At 37.6% G+C, this 23,300-nt stretch overlaps 2 protein-coding genes across 3 annotated transcripts in view; both read right to left on the reverse strand.

Moving 5' to 3' along the window:
• LOC127850143 (uncharacterized) overlaps positions 1 to 23,300 on the reverse strand; it is a 341,679-nt gene that overhangs the window by 54,122 nt on the left and 264,257 nt on the right. The window lies entirely within an intron of this gene.
• The window catches only part of LOC127850140 (uncharacterized), a 55,222-nt gene continuing 32,512 nt past the window's right edge, over positions 591 to 23,300 (reverse strand). The window contains exons 5-13 of one of the 2 annotated variants that reach the window (XM_052382948.1): positions 21,404 to 21,503; positions 17,482 to 17,573; positions 15,805 to 15,969; positions 12,194 to 12,429; positions 10,565 to 10,688; positions 9,444 to 9,578; positions 7,177 to 7,485; positions 1,962 to 2,087; positions 591 to 1,167 (exon numbers count right to left, since the gene is read on the reverse strand). In XM_052382948.1, coding sequence (XP_052238908.1) covers positions 993 to 1,167; positions 1,962 to 2,087; positions 7,177 to 7,485; positions 9,444 to 9,578; positions 10,565 to 10,688; positions 12,194 to 12,429; positions 15,805 to 15,969; positions 17,482 to 17,573; positions 21,404 to 21,503 — 1,462 coding nt within the window. In that variant the 3' untranslated portion in view covers positions 591 to 992. The remainder of the gene's footprint in view (positions 1,168 to 1,961; positions 2,088 to 7,176; positions 7,486 to 9,443; positions 9,579 to 10,564; positions 10,689 to 12,193; positions 12,430 to 15,804; positions 15,970 to 17,481; positions 17,574 to 21,403; positions 21,504 to 23,300) is intronic. The other variant, XM_052382950.1, reaches the window with a different exon arrangement.

Raw genomic sequence — 23,300 nt, forward strand, 5'->3', positions numbered from 1 at the left:
TCATCCGGAAACCATTTTACTATTTCCAGTCACTGTGACCTTGACCTTTGACCTAGTGACCTGAAAATCAATAGGGTTCATCTGCCAGTCATGATCAATGTACCTATGAAGTTTCATGATCCTAGGCCTAAGCGTTCTTGAGTTATCATCCGGAAACCATCTGGTGGATGGACCGACCGACGGACCGACCGACATGTGCAAAACAATATACCCCCTCTTCTTCGAAGGGGGGCATAAATATACCGTTCATGCTGTGTCAAGATATGAATTTCTTAGAAAGAACCAAACAGTAAGAATACACAAGTATTGATAACACCAAATCACATATTTTTAAACTAATTCAAATGACATTTTTCTACTGGTTTCTTAAAGATTTCTTTTAATCTTGAGCCCTATTTATGAAAGAATAATAAGAATTATCGTTCTCTTTATCCATAGGATGTTTTAAAATTCAAATAAATTGCAGTCTGAGTTCTGAAATTCCGCCAAATACAATGAGAATTAATTTGACCCTCCCTCTGTGAAAACAGGGTTCAATGGATATGCATAAAGTATCGTCCCAAATTAGCCGGCGCAGTCTATACGTATTTGTTTGTTTAAAGCAAGTGTCTTATTTAAAAAATCAAGTTAAAGCGGAAAGTACTTCCCTGATAAGCCTGTGCAGACTGCACCTGTTAATCTGGGAAAACACTTGAAAAACATGCATTAAGCCCCATTTTCCCAGAACGAGGCTCAGTTTATGTTCACAGCAGCCATGTTCATACATACGCAACCTGTTCTAGTTTAGTATTTTGAACGTGCAAATAGTAATAAAATATTAATGAATTGTACAAAAATAATTTTCTCTTAATTCCTAGGATTTTTATTCAATTCAAGTAAATTGCAGTTATCTTAATCTGCAGGATAGTATACAATAAAGATTAATTGCATTCAAGAGTTACATAATTCCGCAGAATCCACTGATTATTAATTCATGTTCACTGCAGCAATGTTCACACATACGCCACCTGTCGGAGGTCAGTATTGGGGCCATGTACAAGGTGGTGTTGGGGCCCACAGGACAGGGATCTGTCTGAGCCCACAGCCCCTTGTGACCCATGAACTCTGCCCGGGTCAGGCCCTTGTCTCAGCTCCGGGTTTGGCCCGTTGGCCTTTGTGTAATCGGTTCTAAAAAAAAAAGGAAATTGGTTATTGTATTAAAATGCATTTAAACGGGGGTTATGAAATCAATTTTCTGAATATACCAAGAGCAAGAAAAAGTTGCAAATAGCATTTTCAACAATGGTGTGACATTGTTTGGAAATTCATTGGAAACAGAGGTTATAAAATCAATTTCTGGGTTTTCCATCAGAGCACGAAAAAGTTGCAAAAAGCATTTTCAACAGGTGGGCCGAACGCTGGCGCAACTAAGCTTACTGTACTAGAATTTTGAAAATAATAATATAGGGTAGTAAACTGGTGACATAATTTTTGAAACTTGCTCAGAATATTGAAAATTGATCTGATAAATGTCCCAGACAAATGTGAAAGTCACTGCACATCATTGAAAAACATGGCTACCAGGAAGGAAGGTCAATGTTCCATATACGATTATATTCAAAACTATTGCATCTTGTGAGCAACCTGAAGTTTACATTTAATATCTTGTAATCATGGAACTTGCCAAAAACAGTCGTTCTTGTGTTATTTCCATTCAATTCAGAAATGGGTCACTTATGGTTAAAAAAGTTGGTCATGAGGTAAAATGGTAAAATTTATATTAATATTTAAGACGCTCTCGAATCCATTTCCTGGGACTAGAACCAGTACTTGGTGTCTTTGAGAGAGATCTAAAGAACGCTTTCATGGTGGGGATCGAACCCATGACCTCCCAGTCATATAAGATTGACATTCAAAGGGAGGAAATCAGTTGAAAGGCGGAGAAATCACACCCCGAATATCCCAGACTCTAGCATACTAACAAGAGAAGCCCTTTATTCGGCCCCACATGCAGTGACGGGTCTGGACCTTTGGCCTCGGTTCTGTTTGCAGAAATGTAGACGGGCCTTTGTGGTTGCTGGGAGACCACTGGCTGTTTTGGACCTGGTCTGAAAATAGAAAAAACATCTTGCGAGTGATATGCCCGAAACAATCCTACGGAGAAAATCAGAAATACATAAATTCATTAACATGGCCATAACTCAGGGGTGACTTGATTACTTTTCTCCTTTTATACCTCTTAGGAGCCTTGACTAAACTTGACTGAACTTTACTAAACTTGACTGAACTTGACAAATCTGGACTGAACAGGACAAAGTTATTCCTATCATTTTACAGACCCCCTCCCTGCCTGCTGGTAGTGTGGGTAGAATGATCATGTAAAATAGTTGTTATTTGATCATGTAAATTAACTTTGTCTTCTACATACGCATATAGATAATACAAATAACATAGAGTGAAAATTTTATATAAAATCTTCAGGATCAAAGATTTTGCTCAGAACTTAAATTTTCATTGTAGCATATATAGATTAGATTGAAATATTCAATAGATATTATTCATGGCTCCTACCACTACTGGACTACTACCAAAATCATACATTTAATAAAGATTGATTGGTCATTGTAGGCTCGGGTACTACTTATAATACCCATGGTACTCTTAAGTATACTAAAATATACCAACACGTACCCAGCCTATTTACAATGTACCCAAGCTTTATGTCTAATACGATGTCGTAAAACGTGCTATTGAATACGTAACAGAATTCTTTTCAAACAAAACCTGCCTCAACATCTTTTTTTAGTATGAGTTTCGATCACATAGAGCTCATTTTACAAAATATTGACATAAATATGACCATAATTAATTTGAAAAAAAAAGAGAGCAGACAATAACCAATTCAGTGTTAGAATTCCCAGGTATGTTTAAGTATATTTACCGTACCTGGGGTTCATTTAAGTATACTTAAGAGTACCCAGGGTACATTTAAGTACTACCTGAGCCGACGATAGCCAATCAAGCTTTAATAAGCTCATCACACCAACTATTTCAAACACACAAAAATGTAATTAAATCCATGCATGAAAATTATTCAATAATATTGAGTAAATATACATAATAATATGTGGCAAAATATAACAACAAAAAACTTGATTACGGTATGTGCTGCAAAACAAAAATACCAAGCGCTAATCCATCTAGTGCCAAGTTAAATGTCACATGTGTTTGTTTCACAGACCAATCATGCAGTAAAACCTGTTTTCATTGGTCAAATGCTGGTCATATGACAGTTTCTGTGCAACTAATTGGCCAGTATTTTACACACAACAATCATGCAGTAAAACCTGTTTTGACTGGTTGAATGCTGGTCACGTGACTGAGTCTCAGCCACTGATTGGCCAGTTTTATAAGTAGAATCTTCCTCTGCCAGTTTAGGTTGTTTACAGCAGTTAACATTATTGCTGATGTGGTTTTGCATGTCTATAGTGGAGTTCAGTATTGACTTGCTCATTCTTGGGGTAAAAAAAAAAAAAAAAAGGTGATTTATATCTATACAAGCTAATTCATTTAATTGATACCCCCGCCAATAAAATGTAAATCATAGATAGGTGTGGAACTAACAGAAAAGGTTATTTGAAGGGTTGAAAAAGGATAAACAAGAGATTGCCAAGCAATATGGTCTCCTACCGGCTCCACCATTGTCAGAAATTCCACCATTGTCAGAATTTTTTGTGTGTATTTGTTGCCATAGCAACCAGAATTTTTATGTAGGAACAAAATGAAATGACGTGCATAATGTCCATATTGCCATCTATCCATGTTTCAAGTTTCATGAAAAAATATGAAGAACTTTTAAAGTTATCGCAGGATCCAGAAAATCACCATTTGCAGCAGTATTTCTAGTCCATTTGTTGCCATAGCAACCAGAATTTTTGAAGTAGGAACAAAATGAAATGCCGTGCATAATGTCCATATTGCCATTTATCCATGTTTAAAGTTTCATGAAAAAATATTAAGAACTTGTTAAGTTATCGCAGGATCCAGAAAAGTGTTACGGACAGACTGACAGACAGACTGACAGACTGACGGAGTGCAAACCATAAGTCCCCTCCGGTAAAACCGGTAGGGGACAAAAAGGTGATTTATAAATTATGGGACATTTACAAATTTATTTTAATATTTCTGTGAGCTCCTTTCCAGAACAGATTCAAATGTTTCAGGACAAAGTACTGCAGTTACCAATAGACCAAAATATTTTGGAGGTGCAAAATTTGGTTTTGTATTTTATTAAATTTAAATTATTTGAAAGAAATTACTTTACAACAACATTGAATTAACAATGTTTTAAGCTATTCATAAAGTAATGATTAAATTGTCACTGTTATAAACAATTAAGTAGAGTCAATCTTGGATCATCACAATATGCAACTCTCAATACAAAGCACTTTCTGCATGACTTGCCTTGCTTATGTAAGATGTAAAATATATGGGAAGTGCTCTGTGAAAAGTTGGTTAAATGCATGTGCGTAAAAGTTTCGTGAAAGATAAGCACTGGCTAATCAGGGACGATACTTTCTGGTTTAATGATATTTTTTGTTTAAAAAGTCTCTTCATAGCAAAAATCCAGTAAAGGCGGAAAGTGTCTCCCCTGATTAGCCTGTGTGGACTGCACAGGCTAATCTGGGACGACACTTTATGCACATGCATTAAATCCCCTTTTCACAGAGCACAGCTCATATATGTCATGAAAACTGCCCTATTAAAATAGTCTTACTGTGTGGACTGCACAGGCTAATCTGGGACGACACTTTATGCACATGCATTAAACCCCCTTTTCACAGAGCACAGCTCATATATGTCATGAAAACTGCCCTATTAAAATAGTCTTACTGTGTGGACTGCACAGGCTAATCTGGGACGACACTTTATGCACATGCATTAAACCCCCTTTTCACAGAGCACAGCTCATATATGTCATGAAAACTGCCCTATTAAAATAGTCTTACTGTGTGGACTGCACAGGCTAATCTGGGACGACACTTTATGCACATGCATTAAACCCCCTTTTCACAGAGCACAGCTCATATATGTCATGAAAACTGCCCTATTAAAATAGTCTTACTGTGCGGACTGCACAGGCTAATCTGGGACGACACTTTATGCACATGCATTAAACCCCCTTTTCACAGAGCACAGCTCATACATGTCATGAAAACTGCCCTATTAAAATAGTCTTACTGTGCGGACTGCACAGGCTAATCTGGGACGACACTTTATGCACATGCATTAAACCCCCTTTTCACAGAGCACAGCTCATATATGTCATGAAAACTGCCCTATTAAAATAGTCTTACTGTGTGGACTGCACAGGCTAATCTGGGACGACACTTTATGCACATGCATTAAACCCCCTTTTCACAGAGCACAGCTCATATATGTCATGAAAACTGCCCTATTAAAATAGTCTTACTGTGCGGACTGCACAGGCTAATCTGGGACGACACTTTATGCACATGCATTAAACCCCCTTTTCACAGAGCACAGCTCATATATGTCATGAAAACTGCCCTATTAAAATAGTCTTACTGTGTGGACTGCACAGGCTAATCTGGGACGACACTTTATGCACATGCATTAAACCCCCTTTTCACAGAGCACAGCTCATATATGTCATGAAAACTGCCCTATTAAAATAGTCTTACTGTGCGGACTGCACAGGCTAATCTGGGACGCCACTTTATGCACATGCATTAAACCCCATTTTCACAGAGCACAGCACATATATGTCATGAAAACTGCCCTATTAAAATAGTCTTACTGTGCGGACTGCACAGGCTAATCTGGGACGACACTTTATGCACATGCATTAAACCCCCTTTTCACAGAGCACAGCTCATATATGTCATGAAAACTGCCCTATTAAAATAGTCTTACTGTGTGGACTGCACAGGCTAATCTGGGACGACACTTTATGCACATGCATTAAACCCCCTTTTCACAGAGCACAGCTCATATATGTCATGAAAACTGCCCTATTAAAATAGTCTTACTGTGCGGACTGCACAGGCTAATCTGGGACGCCACTTTATGCACATGCATTAAACCCCATTTTCACAGAGCACAGCACATATATGTCATGAAAACTGCCCTATTAAAATAGTCTTACTGTGCGGACTGCACAGGCTAATCTGGGACGACACTTTACGCAAATGCATTAAACCCCCTTTTCACAGAGCACAGCTCATATATGTCATGAAAACTGCCCTATTAAAATAGTCTTACTGTGCGGACTGCACAGGCTAATCTGGGACGACACTTTACGCAAATGCATTAAACCCCCTTTTCACAGAGCACAGCTCATATATGTCATGAAAACTGCCCTATTAAAATAGTCTTACTGTGTGGACTGCACAGGCTAATCTGGGACGACACTTTACGCACATGCATTAAACCCCCTTTTCACAGAGCACAGCTCATATATGTCATGAAAACTGCCCTATTAAAATAGTCTTACTGTGTGGACTGCACAGGCTAATCTGGGACGACACTTTACGCACATGCATTAAACCCCCTTTTCACAGAGCACAGCTCATATATACCATGAAAACTGCCCTATTAAAATAGTCTTACTCTGGAGTTTGTTTTTATTTGCTGGAAAAATCCACTTAGGAGCGTTATAAACCAAACCAACCTCTTTAAAATCATTTCAAAATCACATATCACATCAACTGTAATTATTTCAATGAAACTATCATCAGTTCGTAAAAGAAGTCAGCACTTTCTGTATCTATGGATAAGATGGGTTTTTGAAAAGTTATTGCAATACAAATCTATTTTATTAGTAATGATATTAATAAAATTGAAGTGATTTCAAAGGAATGTATCACAGGGTTGACTAAAAATTGAGTCGTATTCTGAGAAAACTGGACATAATGCAAGTGCGTTAAGTGTCATCTCAGATTAGCCTGTGCAGTTCGCACAGGCTAATCAGAGATGACACTTTCCGCTTTAATGGCATTTTTCATTTAAAGAAGTCTCTTCTTAGCAAAAATCCAATTTAGGCTGAAAGTAACGTCCCTTATCAGCCTGTGCGGTCTTATCTGGGACGACACTTTACGCACATGTATTATGCCCAGTTTTCCGAGAACACGACTCAAATGTATACGTAAAACCATGAATACAAAAACAGCTTACTGCGTGACTTGTTTCGCTCTTGTGTGCTGCGTAGTGGGCGAAGATGCGGCAGACACACCAGTGTTCAATCTCGTCTGCTGGGAAGACGAGCTCATAGCTATGTGTAATTTCGACTGCGACCCTGTCGTAGATACTTGAGATTTCGACTGCGAGCCTGTCGTAGCTACATTGGATTTCGACTGCGAGCCAGTATATTTTCCTTGCGCAGGTTTCTGGATGCTGACCTTAGTTCCCATGGCGCTAGAGGCGCGAGATGTAAAGTCAGACGCCTTCATGTAGGTTTTCGAACTTGCAGATGATGTTGAAGTACTGCAGTGAAAAAGAACACAGTATTGCAGTGAAACAGAATACAGTACTGCAGTGAAACAGAATATTTCTGAATTAACTTGCTTATTCAATGTATAGATGCCAGTAACCAGGTACATAATATATTTTTCCTATTCACAAAGAGATATTTTCTAGTTTAAGTCTTGATATTGTTGTTTTATTTCTGTAACCATAACGATGACAAATCAATAACTTATTGGATTCCTATATCAGTGCATTCACATTTAATGCCAATTTATGTCCAGTGACAGGCCAGTTTTAAATATCCATACTCAGGTCTATTTCTGCTGTGTAAAAAAGGCCGTAAAAGGGACCCCATCCCAAATCAAAGGGACCTGATCCCAAACCAAAACTGTAAAAAAAATAATCCCAATTTCCAAAAAAAGTGTTTAATGATTATTTGATAAACATCTAACAAAGTATATAACTATAATGTATATGATTTTTTCCCAAAATTGCCAGGAAAGGGCCTGATTTGTCAATTTTTGTTGATAAAACAAAATCCCAATTTGTTCCATTTAGCGATAAAAAATTCCAAAATTTGCCATTTTATAAATTTAAAAGAGGTCATAGTGACCTTGACCTTTGACCTAGTAACCCAAAAATGGGTGTGGCATGAAGAACTCGTCAAGGTGCATCTACATATGAAGTTTCAAAGTTGTAGGTGGAAGCAATTTGATTGTAGAGCAAAATGTCAAGGTTTTAGCACGACCCTGGCGGACGACACGACAACGACATAGCCAGCTGGCTATGACAATACCTTGGGTTTTCTCCGAAAACAGCCGAGCTTATAAAATGAGCACTGAAACTGAACATTTTAAGCAACAAATGCATGTAAAAGAGTATTTAAAAAGATATGTGCAATTAAAGGGGCCTTTTCACAGATTTTGGCATTTTTTAACTTATTCATTAAATGCTTTATATTAATAAATGTAAACATTGGATCGTAAAAGTTCCAGTAAAAAATCAAGAATAAAATTAAAAAAAGGAAAAGAACATTGCCCGGAGCAGGTTTCGAACCAGTGACCCCTGGAGTCCTGCCAGAGTCCTAAAGTAAAAACGCTTTAGCCTACTGAGCTATTCCGCCGAGTACACATGCTGGACGTATTTTATACCTTATATAAGCAATCTTCGTAGTTTCACAAAATTTAACGACAAAAACAGAACTCTCCAAATTATTCAATCGTTTCGCGTTGCAACGCTTTATAATTTTTAGGTTTTAAAATCGTCAAAAGATGCATATAATGGCTATATTAGACCATGGTAAATGTTCAGTATTACTGTTTCCTCACAAATATCTTAACTAAAACGAAAATGTGCGAATCTGAAACAACTTTTTTCAATTTTGTCAATTTACCAAAGCGTGAAAAGATCCCTTTAATAACAAATCAAATTATAAAGACCAATAATTTCCATTCTGAAGATTTCACAACGAAAATTTTCGCAATTTCAGAGCTTTTTGCATTACTTTTTCACAATTGACGCAGTATATGTATTTTTCCTAGTCAGGAAGAAAAATTGCTGATTATGTACAAGCCATTTCAACAAAACATAATCATATTCGAATATTTTAACCTTAACAAAGCAACATGGATATGAAGGATATTCAATGGTTGGAGGTAAATCACTTAACACTTAAGCAATGTGAAAATGGCTATGTGCAAACAGCATAAAACCAGAACAGCCTGCAAGTAACTCGCAGTATGTTCAGGTATTATGCTGTTTGCTGCTCATCAATATCTAAGGGTTGGAAATTGAGCCTTTAAAACTTTAATCTAGTAAGAAAGGATTTAAATTTAATTTACTTTCTAAGACACTACAAATGCATAAAAATACGTATTTAAGTTATTCTAAGTGGTTAAGGGTTAAAAGAAGGGAGACAATAAAGTCAAGAGTGTTATTATGCACAAGTTGTCCCTCAGTCACTCAACACTACCTACCCAGGTCTGCTGGGTTCATCATGCATCATGCTGACGGGCTCCAGGCTGGCTGGGCTCAAGGGTGCGGGGCTTGGGCTTGGTGACCTCTGGGTCTGGGAGGTCGTAGGTCGCGATGTGGATGTCACTGGTCTGCTCCTGGAATGCATTTGTAGCTTTGTGGTTAATAGATATTCAGTTTAAAAAAAGCCTTGTTCTGGGAAAACAGGGCTTAATGCATGTGCCTTAAGTGCCATAACAAGATAGCCTGTGCAGTCCAGATAATCTAATCAGGGACAACACTTTCTGCCTAAACTTGATTTTCACTACTAAGAACAAACTTGCTTTAAATGAAAAATACAACAAAAGCAAAGAGTATAGTCCCTGATTAGGCTGTGTGGACTGCACAGGCTAATCTGAGATGTAATTTTACGCAAATGCATTTTTTCACAGAACGTGGAAAAAGTTTGAGTAATTAGGATCTAGATTTATTATCAATTGAACGTATCGACAATTGCTCCACATGTTTCATTCAAATTTTGAATGCTGATCATTTAATGACCTGGTTGACAAGTTAGATACATAAATTATTATGTGGTTGATGTGTTACTATGGATATTGTGTCATCCTTGAACCTAACAGAGTCTCACTCTGACAAAAAAGGGGGCTTAATTCATGTGCGTCTTGTGCTGAGAAAACTGGGCTTAATTCATGTGCATAAAGTGTCGTCCCAGATTAGCCTGTGCACAGGCTTATCTGGGACGACACTTTCCGCTTTAATGGTATTTTTAGTTTCAAGGAAGTCCCTCCTTACCGAAAATCAAGTTTAGATGGAAAGTGTTGTGCGGACTGCACAGGCTAATCTGGGACGACACTTTACGCACATGTATTATGCCCAGTTTTATCAGAACAAGACACAATTTATGTGGCGACACCTTCCACTTTTAAGGACATTTCTATTAAACCCTTTCCCACTCAGAAGCAAAGTGAAAATGGCTGTTTGCAAACAGCATAAGATACTGATGAGCAGCAAACAGCATAAAACCTGAAAAGGCTGTGAGTAACTTGCAGGCTGTTCTGGTTTTATGCTGGTTGCACACAGACATTTTCACTTTGCTTCAGAGTGGTTTAGAAAACAAACTAACATGTCATCTTTCATTAGTTCCAGGACGTTCTTGGCGCGTGTCTCGTCCCACTTGCAGACCTCGCAGGCCATCTCTATCACCGACTTCTCCAGGTCCTTGTACAGGGACTGAAGCTTGGACACCACTGAAACAGAATTGAGCCGTGCTCTGTGAAAAAGGGGTTTAATTCATGTGCGGAAAGTGTCATCGCAGATTAGCCTGTGCAGTCCGCACAGGCTAATCAGGGTTGACACTTTCCACCTTAACTTAATTTTTGGTAAGAGACTTTCTTTAAACAGAAAATACCATTAAAGCGGAAAGTGCTGTCCCTGATTAGCCTGTGTGGTGAGCACAGGCTAATCAGGGACAACACTTTCCGCATAAACAAGATTTTTGCTAAGAGACTTTCTTCAAACAGAAAAAATCATTAAAGCGGAAAGTGTCGTCCCTTATTAGCCTGTGCTGACTGCACAGACAATTTGGGATGACACTTTACGCACATGCATTTAACCTCCTTCTCACAGAATAAGGCCCAATTAAACATCAGATAAATGAGCTACACTCTTGGAAAACAGGGCTTAATGCACACACATAAAGTGTCGACCCAGATTATCCTGTGTAGTCTACACAGGCTTATCAGGGACGACGCTTTCTGTTTAGACTGGATTTTTATCTACAAGAGTCTTCCTTTAAACCAAAAATTCTGTAAAAGCGCAAAGTGACATCCAAAATTAGCCTGTCCTGGGAAAACGGGGCTTAATGGATGTGCAAGTTATGCAGCCACAAGTGAAACAGAATTAGTTTAGTTTAAACCAATTTATTTTAGCACCATTGCATTGAAAGCTTAGGGCTTATTGAAACACTCTCAAGTTGATTCCTGGGTAGAACCAGTACTTGTTGTCTTGGGGGAGATCTAAAGAATAAATAACTTCCCCAAAAAATGGATAGAACCTGTGACCTCCTGGTCACTATGTGGACACCCTATCCACTACGCCATGGGGATCTCAATCAACAAATTACCCAGTGAAGTCATTTTGCCTATGTCCCACATGACTGACTCAAGCCTGCCAGCTAGGTCGCCATGGTGTATTTGAAAAGGTGTCTCCATATCAACCAGGAGGTCATGTGTTCAACGCCCACTGTGGGAACATTCGTATGATCTCAACCAAAGACACCATGTACTGATTCTATGCAGGAAACAGACTCTTGAGCATTTCAATAAGCAATAAGCTTTCAATGCAATCAAGCCTAAATAACTAGGTTTAAATTAAGCCTGACAGCTAGAAAATTTGGTCAAGATCTGCATGATTAAGTTAAGGTGGGAGTGACATTACACATAATCTCATCGCAAATTGTACTACAAGAACACAAAAACATCCACCAACTCTTTGTAAATTGAAGTTCTCTGTAGATTTCATGAAATATCATGATGACAATCTCTATGAATAATAATACCAAAATTACAACTGATAATTCAAGGGCCACAACTCAACAATTTCCAAGATGATAATGCTGATTATCAAACTTGACCTTAACAGTATGTGTGGTTATTATCGGATGTAAACTGTTAACTTAGCAAGAAGAATTACTGTGATAATTAGTAAACTAAAACAACAGTGAGTAAAACCAGTTCTCCAGAAGTTCACATACACTGGGATTTCTGGCCAATAGACAATTCTGGCTCAGCAGGGGGCGCTACTTTAGCTGGAGATTCCTGTTTCTTTGGAGTGGTCTCCCTTTGGGCAGGTTTCATAGGGACTTTTCCCTTAGCAGGGCTTGTGCTCCTTTCCCCCTTGGCGGACGGGTTGCGGTGGGTCTCAGGGAACTTTGGTTTGTAGCCCATGCGATCCAGAACCTGCCTCATGGTTCTCTCATCTCCCTCACAACTGGAACAAACAACGCAACAGTGTTTTTTAATTATTCAAAATCGGGTCCGGTATTCAGCTCATTCTCAATGGAAACAAGAGATGTGTTTGTCAGAAACACAATGCCCCCTAATGCACCGCTTTTTTACCTTTGACCTTGAAGAATGACCTTGACCTTTCACCACTCAAAATGTGCAGCTCCATGAGATACACATGCATGCCAAATATCAAGTTGCTATGTTCAATACTTCAAAAATTATAGCAAAACTTTACTATATTAAATTTTTTAATTTTCGACCTTTGACCTTGAAGGATGACCTTGACCTTTCACCACTCAAAATGTGCAGCTCCATGAGATATGCATGCATGCCAAATATCAAGTTGCTATGTTCAATATTTCAAAAGTTATTGCAAAACTTTACCATATTAATTTTTTTTTTAATTTGACCTTGAAGGATGACCTTGACCTTTCACCACTCAAAATGTGCAGCTCCATGAGATACACATGCATGCCAAATATCAAGTTGCTATGTTCAATATTTCAAAAGTTATTGCAAAACTTTAATATATTTAAGTTTAAAAAAAAATTTGACCTTTGACCTTGAAGGATGACCGTGACCTTTCACCACTCAAAATGTGCAGCTCCATGAGATACGCATGCATGCCAAATATCAAGTTGCTATGTTCAATATTTCAAAAGTTATTGCAAAACTTTAATATATTAAATTTAAAAAAAATTTGACCTTTGACATTGAAGGATGGCCTTGACCTTGACTTTTCACCACTCAAAATGTGCAGCTCCATGAGATACACATGCATGCCAAATATCAAGTTGCTATGTTCAATATTTCAAAAGTTATTGCAAAACTTTACTGTAAGGTTAAAGTTTTGGGACAGAATGACAGACAGAAAAACAGGCCAAAAACAATATACCCCCGATCATTCGATCCGGGGGCATAAAAAGTATATATTTTGCCAAAATGGTACCTAAAAAGGTTCAAAATTAGTAAATATCGACCCTTTTGTGCAAAAAGGTACAATGTGCCTTCTTATTTCGATGTCACATGGTACCGTTTTGATCGAGGGAGCCAATTATAATACTGAAAACACTGGTATTCTCAATTTTTAAGCATTTTCAAGCAAAGCAACAACAAGATTAATTACCCAATTTTAGTCAAAACGCTGCAAATGTTCAAAATTCATAGGGTCTGGTACCACAAACATACTTAAGTCAATATTCTTTCTTATCATTGAATTTGTTCTCATTTTTAGCTCCGCGTTTTTGGAGAAAACCTGAGGTATGGTCATAGCCAGCTCGTCGTCCGCCTTCCGCCATCCGCGTCGTGCTAAAACCTTAACATTTTGTAAAGGTTTTGAACAATGGCTCTAAAATCAAATTGCTTCCACCTACAACTTTGAAACTTCATATGTAGAAGCACCTGGATGAGTTCTACACGTCACACCCATTTTTGGGTCACTAGGTCAAAGGTCAAGGTCACTGTGACCTTTACACAAACAAAACCCTGACAAGTTTTCTTTTATTCAAAACTGCACCTGTAGCCGAGCGTGGCACCCATTATGCGGTGCTCTTGTTTGAGATTATATTGTGGACTATCATGCTGAAATTCCTGTTTTCATATGTTGTTTTGAGTTTTGAGTCTGACTTAACCCTGAATTTGAGCAAGAATATAAGCATATTCCTAAAGCTGAGATTTGAGATTGTTTGTGAGTTAAGTGACCTACATTCTCAGCGCTCAGCTCAGTGGAAACTCAAGTCTCATTGACCTACATTCTCAGTGCTCAGCTCAGTGGGAACTCAAGTCTTATTGACTTACATTCGCAGTGCTCAGCTCAGTGGGAACTCAAGTCTTATTGACTTACATTCTCAGTGCTCAGCTCAGTGGCAACTCAAGTCTTATTGACCTACATTCGCAGTGCTCAGCTCAGTGGCAACTCAAGTCTTATTGACCTACATTCGCAGTGCTCAGCTCAATGGCAACTCAAGTCTTATTGACCTACATTCGCAGTGCTCAGCTCAGTGGCAACTCAAGTCTCATTGACCTACATTCTCAGTGCTCAGCTCAGTGGCAACTCAAGTCTCGTTGACTTACATTCTCAGTGCTCAGCTCAGTGGCAACTCAAGTCTTATTGACCTACATTCGCAGTGCTCAGCTCCATGGCAACTCAAGTCTTATTGACCTACATTCGCAGTGCTCAGCTCAGTGGCAACTCAAGTCTCATTGACCTACATTCTCAGTGCTCAGCTCAGTGGCAACTCAAGTCTCATTGACCTACATTCTCAGTGCTCAGCTCAGTGGCAACTCAAGTCTTATTGACCTACATTCTTAGTGCTCAGCTCAGTGGCAACTCAAGTCTTATTGACCTACATTCTTAGTGCTCAGCTCAATGGCAACTCAAGTCTTATTGACTTATATTCGCAGTGCTCAGCTCAGTGGCAACTCAAGTCTCATTGACCTACATTCTCAGTGCTCAGCTCAGTGGCAACTCAAGTCTTATTGACCTACATTCTCAGTGCTCAGCTCAGTGGCAACTCAAGTCTTATTGACTTACAATCTCAGTGCTCAGCTCAGTGGCAACTCAAGTCTTATTGACTTACATTCGCAGTGCTCAGCTCAGTGGCAACTCAAGTCTTATTGACATACATTCTTAGTGCTCAGCTCAGTGGCAACTCAAGTCTCATTGACCTACATTCTCAGTGCTCAGCTCAGTGGGAACTCAAGTCTCATTGACCTACATTCTCAGTGCTCAGCTCAGTGGGAACTCAAGTCTCATTGACCTACATTCTCAGTGCTCAGCTCAGTGGGAACTCAAGTCTTATTGACCTACATTCTCAGTGCTCAGCTCAGTGGCAACTCAAGTCTTATTGACTTACATTCGCAGTGCTCAGCTCAGTGGGAACTCAAGTCTCTTTGACCTACATTCTCAGTGCTCAGCTCAGTGGCAACTCAAGTCTCATTGACCTACATTCTCAGTGCTCAGCTCAGTGGTAACTCAAGTCTTATTGACTTACATTCGCAGTGCTCAGCTCAGTGGGAACTCAAGTCTCATTGACCTACATTCTTAGTGCTCAGCTCAGTGGCAACTCAAGTCTTATTGACTTACATTCGCAGTGCTCAGCTCAGTGGCAACTCAAGTCTTATTGACTTACATTCTTAGTGCTCAGCTCAGTGGAAACTCAAGTCTTATTGACCTACATTCTCAGTGCTCAGCTCAGTGGAAACTCAAGTCTCGTTGACTTACATTCTCAGTGCTCAGCTCAGTGGGAACTCAAGTCTCATTGACCTCCATTCTCAGTGCTCAGCTCAGTGGGAACTCAATACGAATCTAAGTGGTACAGGGTTAATGAAACTTGGAAAGAACATTTGTCCAACTTACGATTTAAAGACAGAATCAATCACTTCCTTGTCAGTGTCAGGATACATTGCACGGACACGTTCCAGGATATCTACCCGCCTGGGTTCCGGATGACTGACGGCCTCCGCCCGCTTGTATCCCATCTCATGTAGGGCGTTAGAAACCCTCACAGTGTTGTTATGGTGCCTGGAAAATAACCCCCATCATGCTGTTAAACTTTTCCACTCAGATTGTAATTTTGACTAGTTTGGGGTCCCTTAGAAAATTAAATCAAATTTGACACTTCTTAATAGATTCAAGTTTTTAAAGCTTCATCTCCAACCCTAAGACACTTATGAGCAGCAAACAGCATGAAACCTGAACACCCTGAGAGAAGGCTGTTGTGGTTTTATGCTGGTTTTATGCTGGTTGCATAAAGCCATCTTTTTTTTTTCTTCTCAGTGGGAAAAGTTTAAGGTGCAAAAATAAGAATCACAATAATGTTATCTTGACTTATAAAATACTCAAGTGTTATCACAGGACCACAAATGGGTCCATTTTATTATGGTACCTTTAAAACATTATGTCAATTATTTTTAGTCAGAAATAACAATAACTACAACGAAAGCGATTGGAAATGAAGTCCATAATTATTAGAACAAGTGAGGCAATATCATACAGAGAAAACCAGCCTGGTTATTGGGTGCGCTTCTCCACCTATATATACTTGTAACACTGGTAGTTAGTCTGGATCATAACTTGGATTTTTAAGTTTTGACCCTTTGACTTGGATCCGCGACCTTAACCTTCAACGTTTTGGAGTGGGTTTTGTGCAAGACACTATGTCAAACAATGCAAGTTTTTGTGTAATGCGTCCATGCTTGACACAGTATCTCTCACTGTAAAATGTTTCCAGTTATTATCTTATTTGTGACATTCACATTCGACCTTTAAATGTGACCATGGGCCTAGAAAATCGGTTCTTGCCGTTGTGCATGATGATTGTCATTTAAGCAAATTTGTTTGATATGGAAAAAGTGTTAGGAATGGAATGATTATAATAGACATTTGACCTTTAACTATGACCTTGGGCCCAGGGACTAGGCTTTTGCAGTTGTCGCATAACCATTGTGACTAAACTTGTTTGAAACAGAAAAAGCTCATTACAGATCTATGACCTTGACCTCAAGGTCATAGGGTAGTTTAACATCCCATCTTATCACGCTTATTACTGTCCGTTAGGAAATCAGTGCATGCAGGACAAAGTTAACATCGCAAAATACTGAGGATGATTATTTTGTATTTGTGCTTACACAATGAATTTTGACCTTTGGTTTGGGTCTTAAGGGTGACAGTACTGGTTCTACCCAGGAAATAGACTTTGAGCATCTCAATAAGAATTTGGCATTTGATTCAATGGAGCTAAAATAAGTGAGCCTTGTTCTGAGAAAACTGGGATTAATGCATGTGCGTAAAGTGTCGTCCCAGATTAGCCTGTGCAGTCCGCACAGGCTAATCAGGGACGACACTTTCCGCTTTTATGGTATTTTTAGTTTCAAGGAAGTCCCTCCTTACCGAAAATCAAGTCGGAAAGTGTCGTCCCTGATTAGCCTGTGCAAACTGCACAGGCTAATCTAGGACGACACTTTACGCACATGCATTAAGCCCAGTTTACTCAGAATGGGACTCAAACAGGTTTAAACCAAACTTGAGCCGTACGATTTCAGGAGTTTCTGTATCACGTCCTCCGGTGCTGCTGGAAACGACTGCTTGAGCTGATGAAGCTTCATAAGGTCCACTTTCTCCTCCTGCTGGAAACAAAACCCAGAGCTTTGTCAATTGTACGAACCTTCAGCAGGCTTTTGGGGGTAAAATTTTAGGCCAAACATTGGCTTGATTTTCAATCTTAAAAACAGCGGAGTGATTTAAGGGCCACCTCAGGGGAGAAGAATGCTCTACCCCCTTACACAGTTCAAATTAACTCGATCTAATCTTCATTTGTTCATAGATCTTGCAACTAAAAGGGAAGAAATCAGCTGACAGGAATAGAAATCACACCCCTGCACAATAGACATTTATCCTAAATGACTCAATTCCCAATTAAAGGCTTACACATTTTTTTTCGTCAATCACAACTTTCAGTTTATCTCCCTATCCAGTTATACAAGTTGAACCTTAGTAATTTTAATATTGAAAACACTTCTTATCTCAATTTTAAAGTATTTTTAAGTCAAAAAACAAACATCATTCATTTCCCAATTTTAATCAAAATGACCCGATTTTGATCCAAACAAATTGGACCAGGCCCCATACCTAAAATGGTGTAAAAAACAACAACACTGCCCTTGGTCAGTGACCGTAAGTTATTAACCCAAATGGAAGTGTTAAGATTCAAACAAAAGTCAGATTCTGGAATACTAGTTTCAGAAATTATAAATACATCAATAAAAAAGATGTATAACAAAGAAAACAATTATTTGTAATGTTTATAATTATGTATTATGATAAAATATCATTTGTTCTAATGATTTTACAGATTTCCCCCACAATCCCTTTTGACCGTAAAAATTCATTTTTTGAAACGGTATGCCTGATTCCTTTATAATGTGAAATAATGGCCAAGTAATATTTAATCAATACCTCCATACAAGTAATACATGTGCAACACATACAAACACATTGGGATTCATTTAGATCCATAAAGAAAATTGTTTTTCACTATTTGTGTTGCTTTAAACAATTCATACAGAAAACACTTACATGATATACATGTACCATCCTTGATGAAGTATTATTATTAACCCAAACCACTGCATCTAACTCATATAAACTGAATTTCAAAATAGAAACAAGATGTGTTTGTGAAACACTATATCCGCTCATATATTTGACCTTTGACCTTGAAGGATTACCTTGACCTTTCACCACTCAAAATGTGCAACTCCATGAGGTACACAATTATGCCAAACATGAAGTTGCTATCTTCAATATTGCAAAAGTTATGGCAAATATGAAGTTGCTTGAATATTGTAAAAGTTATCGCAAGTGTTAAAGTTTAACGCAAACAAACCAACAAACAGACAGAGTAAAAACAATATGTCCCCCAGTTTCTGGGGGACATAAAAAAATAGACAATCACTTTTTATCATGTGCAATTTTTTTTTCAAACTGTGACACATTCAAGGAGATGATGCAGCAAGAATCAAAGCTATTTTACAATTCTTAAATTTCTAAACACATGATGAAAAAAGGAAAACTGCCCTACTTCCTGGCAGCCATGTTTTTCAAGTGGTCAAAATAAATATATATAAGGGGGGTCACCTAAAGTACATATCTATATTACATTTAACTTTGATAAAATAATGTTGGCTCTAGCTCTTCGAAGATTTGTAAGTTTTTCAAACAAACATACATAAATCAGTGGGAAAATTGTCCCAAACCTTGGCATCAGTGATTTTTACATGAATCAAAATTATTTTAAGAAATTGTCTGCAGAGTGGAGTATCCAAAAATGGCATTTATTTCCTGTATAACTGTTATAGTTTTAATGCAGTTTATTTAATAAACGCACATAATATAAGCTGTGTTCTGAGAAAACGGGGCTTAATGCATGTGCGTAAAGTGTCATCCCAGATTAACCGGTGCAGTCTGCACAGGCTAAACAGGGACAACACTTTTCCGCTTTTATGATATTTTTTTGTTTGAAGTAAGTCTCTTCTACACGAAATTCCAGTTTAAGCGGAAAGTATCATCCCAGATTAGCCTGTGGGGATTGCACAGGCTTATCTGGGACGACACTTTACGCACATGCATTATGCCCAGTTTTTTCAGAACGCAGCTTATATGATTAGCGAACTTAACTCAGGATGCACTCAACATACTGTGAATTCCATGAAATTGAACTCTATAATAGTATTGTACAACCAGCATCAACAAAAGAAGAAGCAAAATAACTTTATTTTCACATATACAAAATGAAAGATCATACAGTTCACTTACAATGCATAACAAAAACATGCATGACATAATTTTTATGAGTCCTGTCATGGTGAAATGGGCCTTATGTCAATTGCGGCCAGTGTAGATCCAAACCAGACTGCGCATGCGCCAAGTTTGGACAAGAGCTACTCCGTTCACTAATGAGACAGGAGACCTTGCAGTACTGTACAGCGGACATTTGCGCAGTCTGGTCAGGATTTCAATCGACCATATAGCATAAGATCCATTTTCGCATGATGTGGTTCATTTGGTTATATAGAAACAAAGGCATAAGAAAAGCAGAATGTATATAAGCACAAGTAAAGTAGCAGATTTGCAACACCAGTTTTAAACATTTTCACATTTCCAAAGTAATTGAACACTTTCAATATGGTTTTTAAATGGCACCAATCTTGGTAGTTTTTTTCCCCAAATGGGAACGTGCCGTTTCTGTTACTTTATACAGAAGGAAAAGAATTGCTGTATGTTTTCTTTGTTCTGAGTCTATCCTTTATTCTTAAATCTAAGAATGGTTTGGTGAATACCAAATTTGTTTAACAAAACAACATTTTCATGCTCAGCCCCATATAAGTATTTTTCCACAGAAAGTTTATTCATATTATTTTGTCATACAGGAACAAATGACACAAAATAACAAAAATATTTGAAATGAATGCTGGCATACATGCAAACATTGAACAGAATATTATACATTCCAATGCATGTTTCTACCATTATGTATGTTAAAATACGTAAATATTAAATCATTACCTCATGCAAATATATAATAAAACATGAAAGTTGCAAATGCTACCATGAATTGTATGTATCAGTTAATTTAAATATATAATAGATAAATCTTCTGTTGATTGCCTTTCTGTAGAAAGAACAAGGAGAAAATACAGTCTGAACCAGAATCCCTCGGTGAGTAGCGCGGGTACCAACCACTGTGTTAGCAAGGCAACAAATTATTTCACAAGAGTACTGTTGCAACAATTTTTTTTTTCGAGAGATTTCAAGTTTAACTGATGTTAAACATTATCTCATTTAAAGCATTCACACTTATACATAAACATGCCAAATGTGCATGCAACATACAACAAATGTGCATACACCTTCTCAAATACTACTGACTTCTCATGACTACAATTTGTTGGTCCCTTGAAAAACAAGAATGACCAATGGAACTAAAAATTTCCCAATTAAAAATAATCCCAATTTTCAAAAACAAAGTCCCAACTATTTTTTTTAGAAAGAAATGTGCTTATAATGATAATTCTATCTCAAGTTTGTTTTAATTACATCTAACTAACTATAACCTTTTTTTATTAATTTATTCTTCTCATTTTGATTATAATAGACATGCTTCTGAGTGGGAAAGGGTAAACCCATTTATGCCTAGCGTCTTGAAAAAAGGCCTTGGCAAACAGCGTAGACCCAGATGAGATGCTGCATCAGGGTCAGCGCTGTTTGCTTAAAGGAATTTCTGTAAGAAGTATTCTAAATATAGAAATAAATATACTAGACATCCCTTATCTTGAAAATAAATTGATCCAATTAAGAAATATGGGAGAGTCCACTAGGCATAAATGGGTTAAGCAGGTATGGGTGTATAAGTATAACAATCATCACAATCTACTACAACCATCCAGACAGTTTGTACCGGAGCCTTCTTGTCAGGAATCACATTGTCCGCTTTTGTCACCCGCTTGTATCCTTTATCAAACAATTTGTTCTTGACTCTCGCTGTTATGTTGTTATTGCTGAAATACCAAAATATGTCCTGTTTATGAAATGCAAGAAGTGCAAGCAAAAATAAGTTACCTTAAAGTCAGTTTAATTCAAAGGTCTGAGTGAATGATGAAGTGTGAAGAAATTCATCTCCTCCTTCTTCTAAGCTTTTTTGAAAAATTATAGGGGTTACAAGAAAGGTTTTACTTAAAATTTCCATATGGTTGACTTGGATTTCTGTCTATATGAACATTTACTCTTGTAAGTGAGTATTCTCATTGAAATCTTTCATTTTTAACCCTTTCCTTCTCAGAGGCAGACTGAAAATTGCTATGTGCAAACAGCATAAAACCAGAACAGCCTGCCAATAACTCGCAGTCTGTTCAGGTCTTATGCTGTTTGCTGCTCATCAGTATCTAAGGCTTGGAAATGAAACATTTAAAAATTTAATCTAGTAGGAAAGGTCTTCATTAAAATGTAACTTTCTAAGGAACTACAAACACCTCAAAATACGTATCTTAGTGGTGAGGGATTAACAGTTGACACAAGTGAAAATTCTTACCGTAAAAACGCAGTCATAAGTCAAGATTTTTTACCTACAAAATTTGATTAAAATTACGGTATCGACTTATGAGGTCGACCATGAAAAAAATAATGAAAGTCGACGAAGATTGATCCCCGCGGCAATTGTTGTTGTTGTATAAAAAGAAACTTGTTGATTTACGACACATGAAATGTCATCTTTTAACTGATACATGTACTTACCAATTAATATAACCACAGTTTGCAACATTTCCATTGTTTTTAATTTCATAATTTAATCCAAAGTTTTCATGTAAGCAGGTGTTTTTTATAACTAAACACGTAAACAAAAGATCAGGTCATTTTTAAAGTCGAGCGATACTTGGCAACCTGTGTGAATTGACATAATCAAAGGAAAGCCGCTTCCTGTAAAGAAGCCAAAAAGCATCACCCGTCTCGCCGATACAATGAGATTCCTTTAACTTGTGAAGTGAAATGTTTAACCAATTGAAACTTTGATATTCACTTGTAAACGTCCAATTATGTTTGAGCACATGCATAGCTCCGCCTTTGTAACTGTTATGTAGAACAAAGGTGGAGTTAGCGGTCTATTGGTTATGTCAATCATTGTAATAAAAACGTGTTTTACTGAGGAAGTAATCAATTGTTTTGATAGTCAGATTAAAAGTGCAAAGATTTGATTACAGTGATCACAGTGTGTCATCGGATTATAAGTTTGTGGATTATTACTAGCGTGGACAATTTAGTGCAAACATTATAATAATAATTAATTAATTTGACTAAGACATTTGATTTGTGAAAATGCCTGGAAAACGCAAACGCCATGCGCATGACAATGCGTTTAAAATATGCGTGATAGAATTGCAGAGCAATCAAATAATAATAGTGCTGCTGAACGCAAGTTTTGTGTTTTGTATGTTGTTGTTGTGTAAATTAAGATGTACATGTATATATGTCTTGGTTTCCTATGTTGTTGATTTTGTTTTTATGTCATAATGATTTGCTTGTCTATATTTGTATCTATTATTTTCGATTTTCTTAATATATATTGTATTGATTATATTACACAAAGAACATAATACACGTGTCCCCTATGTCTACATCGCACAGGGCTATAATGACGTCATGGTCTATGTATAGAATAAAAACTTCCTGTACATTTAAAATGTCATCTGTTTATGAAAGTGGTGGATGGACAATTTCCGACTCCACTTATGACTTGGACATATTCAAAATCTCCGACTTTCTTTTTTTACCCCCCGACTTATGAGTGGGCAGACTTATGA

This window comes from Dreissena polymorpha, chromosome 11 (genome assembly GCF_020536995.1).
Source record: "Dreissena polymorpha isolate Duluth1 chromosome 11, UMN_Dpol_1.0, whole genome shotgun sequence".
NCBI lineage: Eukaryota > Metazoa > Mollusca > Bivalvia > Myida > Dreissenidae > Dreissena > Dreissena polymorpha.